This window comes from Babylonia areolata, chromosome 6 (assembly GCF_041734735.1).
Source record: "Babylonia areolata isolate BAREFJ2019XMU chromosome 6, ASM4173473v1, whole genome shotgun sequence".
NCBI lineage: Eukaryota > Metazoa > Mollusca > Gastropoda > Neogastropoda > Buccinidae > Babylonia > Babylonia areolata.
The window spans coordinates 21,288,596-21,296,095 of NC_134881.1; the positions used below are offsets into that span (position 1 = coordinate 21,288,596).

Sequence of the window (7,500 nt, forward strand, 5' to 3'; positions counted from 1 at the left end):
GTTAGGAGTCCACGGTCATCACGTTGACCATTCTGACACCATAATGGGGAGGAGCGTGCAGCGTGACCCACCTTCCTAGGTGATGGAACGGAGGGGGTAGAAAAATGGTGGGTGGGTGGGTTTGGGGGGCGGGGGGGGGGGGGAGAAGCCATCAACTGTTTCAGTCATCAGGACCAGGCCTTTCCGGCTACCGAAGCGGCCCCCCGGGATCACTGCACACATTTAAAATTCGGGACACTGATCGTAACGTTAACTGAAGTACCATATGGAATCTTTGACTGAAAAGCTAAACAACAACAATAAATCTTCAGTATTGTCAGGATCAGACATACAAAACGTCACAGTTTCCACAGCTTGCGATGACTAAATCTGAGCAAAGCCAACATTGCTCCGGCAACAACTTGGTCTTGGAGTGTGTGTTTTTCTGTTTGTTTTGTTGTTGCTGTTGTTGTTTTTTTAAGGTGGCATGGTTATGTTGTTGGATTTTACTTCGGTGGCATGGTTATGGAACAGACCGTCAGTTTTGGGTTGTTGTTTTTTTGTTTTTTGTTCCTTCGGCAGCATAACTGGGGAATTGACGGTCAGAGTTAGCTCCCTTAACCGTGAAGTTGAGCTCTGTCACAGTGCCGAAGCAAACCCAGTCAGAATGGATGACAATTAATCTGCATACATGTAAATCATTTCAGCGGTGCTTCCACGTCAATAACACCTATTTATAATTGGACGAATCTTAGTCATAAGCAATGACTGGGGGCGAGGTGCTTATTTGGCTTGAAATTCATGATGTTTCGGTCAATTACAAGGCTGAGTGTATGGCCTCAAAACATTCATTTGATCACGACAACGACGATACTGACGATGATAACATCAACAACAAAGACAAAAACGAAAAGAAAAAAAAAAGAAAGAAAAGAAGAAGAAGAAGAAGAAGAAAGAAAGAAAGAAAGAAAAAAGACCAGCAGCAGAAGTAGCCGTTGGATTATGTCAAACACAATAACGAAGAAGAGCATGATGGTGATTGTGACAATTATAGGCCAAATATGGTTATGACAAAAAAGCATGTCAGTGGCGTAAAAATATCACGGAAATTATGAAAGGGTAACAATACTGATGTTGATAACAGAAGTACTAACAAACACACAGTTGTAGTGTTCTGAAGCAATATGCTATAATAACAATTAAAACTGAAAAAGAGCAGCAAACACAGTCGAAGAAACTGTAAAGACTTAAAGACAAGAACATCAGCGATGATCCCATTTTCTGTGAATATGTATTCTGTATATATTATATATTCTTCTTCTTTGTTTGTGGGCTGCAACTCCCACGCCAGTTCACTCGCATGTACACGAGTGGGCTTTTACGTGCATGACCGTTTCTACCCCGCCATGTAGACAGCCATATTCCGTTTTCGGGGGGTGTATATAGATACACACACACACACACAGATACATATATATATATATATATATGTGTGTGTGTGTGTGAGTGTGTGTGTGTGTGTGTGTGTGTGTGTGTGTGTGTGTGTGTGTGTGTGTGTACACACACATATATATATATTTGCCAGGATGGGTCAGCTGGAAAGTAAATATCACCCGTGACAGGAGAATCCTATTCACCGTCAAACATGTAATTATCGATGTTGTGGGCAGTCACCCAGAACACCCTTTTGCCTGTCACAGTCCATACACATCAGGTGTCTGCAGTGCTGCCGTCAGAAAACCGATTCAATCAATCGAAACACGAATATCGTGTCACCTGCCCTGGTCCCCTCTGTATAATGACGCATTTCTCTCTCTCTCTCTCTCTCTCTCCCTCTGTGTGTGTGTGTGTGTGTGTGTGTGTGTGTTCGTGGGCTGCAATTCGCACTGATGTTCTCTCGCATACTTGTCTTTTCGCCTTGCAGTTGGCAGAAGCAATGCCAAGAGAAGACCACGCCAGTGTTAGACCAAGGTAACGTGACTATTACGTGTACGCAATGGTCATGTTCGTGCGTCAATCCAAATCATGAAAAAAAGAAAACTTCTTCAACCTGGAGCAGATTGATTTTTTTGCTGGGCCTTCCCCAAAACCGTTGACGAAGGGGGTGGGGGGGTGGCTTGATTACCTCATAATTTAAGAGTTGGTTAGAGGAATGGAATCTAACAATATAAGTGTTTATGTACGTGCGTGCGCGTGTGTGTCAGTGTGTATGCATGTGTGTGGGTGCACGCACTTGCGAGTGTGTGTATTTGCAGGTTACCCACTGAGACTGGTAGGTGCCATAATATTCCACATATTTCACGATTTGTCGAAACTGTGACAAGGGTGTCATTGGAGATAAATTTCATTTTATCATGGAATGTCCGAAATTGGTATAACTTCCAAACTGGCGTTAATTCCAAAGAAATATTTGAATTCGACATCAGTTTTTAATGTTTTGTATGAGCAAGAGGAGAATGTGCTTGAAAATGGGGAGACTGATCAAAATGGAAAAGGTTACAAGGTGATGTAACCGTTATAATGTCTAATTTTATCACACATTTTGTGCGATTTTAAAGACGGCAGGTGTAATTTCTGTCATATCTCAAAAGACGCAACTGTTCACTATTTTTGGCAATGTGGATATGTGCAGAGATTTTGGACGGCACAACATAACTTAATGCTACAAGATTGACACTTAGCACTGAATTGATTCTATTTGGAGAAGATGAAACAAAAAAAGAAAATGATGACACACTTAATTGTCTTAATTTTACTAGCTGCCAGATTTTACGTGTACAAATCAAAGATAAATAATGTAAAACCAACACTGTCATCCTTTTTGAAGGAACTACAATTATTGTATATAATATGGAAGAACAAAACCATAAACAACAGATGACATACACTAGTTTCTACAAGAAGTGGATCCCTTACAAACGTTTATCACAATCACTGTAATTATGTGTTTATATACGTGTGTGCTTATATACATGCATGTGTATTTGCACATGTATTGTGTGTGTAAGCCTATACATAACATTATAATCTATCTGAGAAAGTAAATTTTCTTGTTATGAACCAAAAGTAGAACGTTGCTTTGATTAGACCCACAATGAATGAACACAGTAAATAAAGTGAGGTGTATAAATGCATAAAAACACGTGGGGTGAAGAGGGGAGGGATATGTGCTTGTGAACGTGCTCGCGTGTAAGAAGTACGTTCTTGCATACTTTTGTGAAAAACGGACCAAAAACGTATAACGTCAGCGGTATATATATATATATATATATATATATATATATATATATATATATATATATATATATATGCGTTTTCATTGCTGTTTACGTTCAATTTATTTCAGTAAAACATCAGAGTTGTTCATTCAATATAACAGCAATGATATTTTGCTTCTGGAGTCTCTGATAATGATAAAGCTGAAAATGTAGGGGAAAGGTAGATGAGTCAAATGAAAGACACCTGGAAAGGTCCATACTTCAGGATACTGATGTGAGTGTCAAGTAGGCTAACTGAACTGCGCACACTTTTCGAAAAGAAATTTGTGTTGCGTTGGCGTTTGTGTCAGGTTGTGTTTGCCTTGTCATCTGGTTTAGCGTTGGCGTAAATTCGATGAGAAATATGCGAGAAATTGCAATTCATTATCTCTGACAGATAGATAGACATAAAACCAAACACACACAAACAACAATAACAGCAACAGCAATAACAACAGCGGTAACAACAAACAGCAAATCTGTTCTGAATTTATTACAAACAATACATTCTACGCTGAGTGGATTCAGTGGATTTATACGAGGGTCATTCAATAAATAAGGTGAATTTTTCGGTATAAGGACTTCTAATACAGATAGAAGCTTACTTTTTTTTCTTTTTTTTCAACGTAGTCTCCCAGCACTGTCACACACTTTTCCCATCTGTGCACAAGCTTCCGTATTCCCTCAGCGTAAAAATCTTTGGACTGATGTCTCAGCCAGTCGCTCACAACACTTTTGACTTCATCGTCACTTTCAAACTTCGTGCCTCTCGTGAACGCTTTCAAGGGACCAAACAGGTGAAAGTCTGAAGGGGCAAGGTCTGGGCTGTAAGGGGGATGAGGGAGCAGTTCCCAGCCCAGCTCGTTGATGGTCTGCACCGTTCGGGCTGCTGTGTGAGGCCTTGCGTTGTCATGATGCAAGATGACTCCTTCTGACTGATGCCAAGGTCATCATGGACAATTCTGTGTGCTGTCCCAACAAATAAGCTCAAAGTCCTTGCAATGTCATCCACTGTCACCCTTCTGTCAGACTGAATGAGGTCACTGACTGATTCGATCACCTCAGGAGACCTCACTTCTGTAGGCCTTCCATGGCCTGTCTTCATCCTCAACACTGCTCCGTCCTTCTTTACACAATTTAGCCCACTTGTAGACATTTTTTCGGCTGAAACATGTGGCACCATACACAGTTGACATTCCCCTATGAATTTCAACTGGTTTGCACCCTTCAGCAACCAAAAACTTGATAACTGACCGCTGTTCAATCCTGGAGCATGCTTCTTGGTCGGCCATCTTTGTTAATCGCCAAAACTCTCAAAGTTTTTTTTAATCTGCAAAACAAATTAAATCCATGTGAAAAAGAAGTAAAACAAAAAAAAAAAAGAAAAAAAGTAAGCTTCTATCTGTATTAGAAGTCCTTATACCGAAAAATTCACCTTATTTATTGAATGACCCTCGTATCATGCGGAATCAATGGAGACTCAAGCATATGTCTCAACAGATCCTCCAGCATGTCTGGAGTATCTATTTTAGTGAGTTATAATGACGTGGTTCAATATCTCAAGGTTCGAACTGTACTTGGTTTGTGTTCCATTACACAGAATAGATGGAATCTTTGGCACATTCATCATGTTATGCATTTATGTCTTGTGTTGATGGTCCAGGTCGAAGTCTCAGTACGCCTTGAAAATTATGTTTTCTGCTGAGCGCGTAAAATTTTAAGAAAACGAATTTCTCTAGCCTTCCTGCGTTTTTCCAGTATTACATTCACAGTGTAGATAAAAGGGTTCAGTGCAGAGTTCAGCGGTAATATAAAAATTGCCATGGCAACGTTGACCTCCCCAGGAATGATGACATCATTGGCGGCCAGCAGACCGCACAGACCAATGGGAAACCAGCACAGAAAATCTGACATTGCAATGGTGATGAGACGTCTGGCGATGGCTGTGTCTTTGGACTTGGCTTTTTCACTGCCTTTGGCCTCTGCTATCTGATCAGACATAGTGTTTGATTTCACTGACCAGTAAATGAGAGACTGGCCCACAGCAATCAGGAGAAAGAGGATAAGATTGCAGACAATCATGACACTGAAGGAGTACATGTGACCGGCAAAGTCAGCTCTGGTGATCGGCAGTGGAATACAAATGTCTGTCTGGTGATAGAACTCCCAGTGTGACGTTGAAGAAAACAGAGGCACAGCGGCTAACAACAGTCCCAGGGCCCAAATGATGCTACAGGCTATGTGAGCTGACATGGCTCTGAATCGGGTGTGACTGAAGGGAAAGCGGAGCACAATGAAGCGATCCAAAGTGATGAGACAGATGAGGAACGCAGACACTTCGGAAGACAAAAAAGATGAGAATCCTGCAATACTGCAAACTGAACTTCTTTTCCAGGCAGACGCATTCCAAAGGTACACACCAGCATAGATCTGGTCTGCCACTCCTATGATGGCTAGATACACGCCCATCAAAAAGTCTGAAAGACACAGATGGAGGACAAAAACCGCGAAACCAGTTTTATTACCCTTTAATATAAAATACAAGCGAAATACAAAGCCGCTGAGATTTCCCAAAATAGCGAGCACAGCAAATAGAAAGAGAGCACACCGGTAGACCATAGACTTCAACAAGTCATCGCATGAGGAAATTTCATCAGAAGGAGCAAAACAGTCACCTCGAAAAGTGTCAGGCAAGACGACGGAACAGCACATCTTGAAGTTCTCTGATAAAACATACGAAAGACTGTTCATGCTTTTCATTAAATCTGTGGCGAAATCAGACACAGGGCATCCATCCAGGTTAAAAACGCGAAGCCTTTCAAACACAGGTTGTCCTTGCAGTGACTTTATTTCACTCCACGACAAATCCAGGACTTCCAAATGAGGCATGACATACGAGAAGATACTCAAATTGAGATAATCTACTTGGACTCTGGAAAAATTGAAAACGACAACTGAGAAAGATACGTGCTTCTTTACACCGGAAAAGGTACCAGTCACGGGATTTCCGGCCAGACTCAGTCGCCGAAGATGGCGTGTTCGTGCAAAGTGACTGAAATTGAGAGAAAGCAGCAAATTGTTACTGAGATCCAAACTGTGAAGATTAGGTAACGTGATATCCATCAAGGAACTCCATCCACACGCCTGCACACCCAGATGAATCAGCATCGTGTTCTGCGTGATGTCATCCTGCTTAAATCCGCTGGCCCTGGCTTCCAGATAGCGCAGCTGTGGAAATGAGCGGACGTGAAAGGTGTCGTTGCAGGTAAAGGCCAGGCCGTTACACGTGCATGGCTCAGGGCAAGTCGTCATGTTACACAGCAGTTCATCATCGTGCAGCGGACATTGCACCAGACCGTCACACACATGATCCAAATGCACACACTTTGCTCTCTTATTCCCACGACATCGGTAAAACCCCGGACACCTGTAGCTGTGACATTCGGATTCATCCTCCCGGTGCGGGCAATCGTACACGTCGTTACACCTCACATAGACAGGAAGACAGAACCCGCCATCATGACACTGAAAGTGGGTATCTGGGCAAGTGGTGGTGGTGTCCGCTGGTAGAGGAGTCACAGAGAATCCCCCAGGCTTGTCAAAGTTGACTACAGCGGGGGGTTTGATGCTGGATGTGATGTGGTTTCCGTAAGGGCAGTTCATCTCATCGATGGTTGTCACGCAGTCTTCAAGGCCATCACAAAACTTATCGAGGTTCAAGCACTGGACAGACAGACAGTGACTGATACACTTCTGTTTTTCTACACGCAACACTCTGGAGCAATCCAGGAAGCACACTGGCTCTGTCATTTTATTCTGTCTGTCTGTCTGTCTTTGTCTCTATTTCTGTCTGTCTGTCTGTCTGTCTGTCTTGTTTCAGAGAGACAAACACCCGAGTACAATCTCACACACACTCACACACACACACACACACACACACACACACACACACACACACACATACACACACGAACGCACTTGTCTTCAGCAATAATAACCGGTATTAGACAGGAAAGTGTTCGTTAATTACTTAAACCGTGACATACGCTTTACATGTCATATTTCCTTGTTGGTTCTGCGACTGCATTTCACCTCCAGCCATATGTGACTTTTTTTTACGATGATAAAAGGAGTCAGTTCTGCAACTTTTGCACGATTTGACATCTCCTCTTCCCTGCGCAATCTACAGTTTGATTTCATCATTTTCAATCTCAAAACTAGACTAATGCAAGCTTTACCCACTTCTGTCAGGTTGTCCCATCCA

The 7,500-nt window shown here is 42.3% G+C and overlaps 1 protein-coding gene across 1 annotated transcript in view; it reads right to left on the reverse strand.

Moving 5' to 3' along the window:
* Positions 1-3,426: 3,426 nt before the first annotated feature.
* LOC143283470 (uncharacterized) overlaps positions 3,427-7,500 on the reverse strand; it is an 8,169-nt gene continuing 4,095 nt past the window's right edge. Inside the window, exons 2-4 of the mRNA XM_076589711.1 lie at positions 5,912-6,959; positions 5,001-5,572; positions 3,427-3,441 (exon numbers count right to left, since the gene is read on the reverse strand). Coding sequence (XP_076445826.1) covers positions 3,427-3,441; positions 5,001-5,572; positions 5,912-6,959 — 1,635 coding nt within the window. The remainder of the gene's footprint in view (positions 3,442-5,000; positions 5,573-5,911; positions 6,960-7,500) is intronic.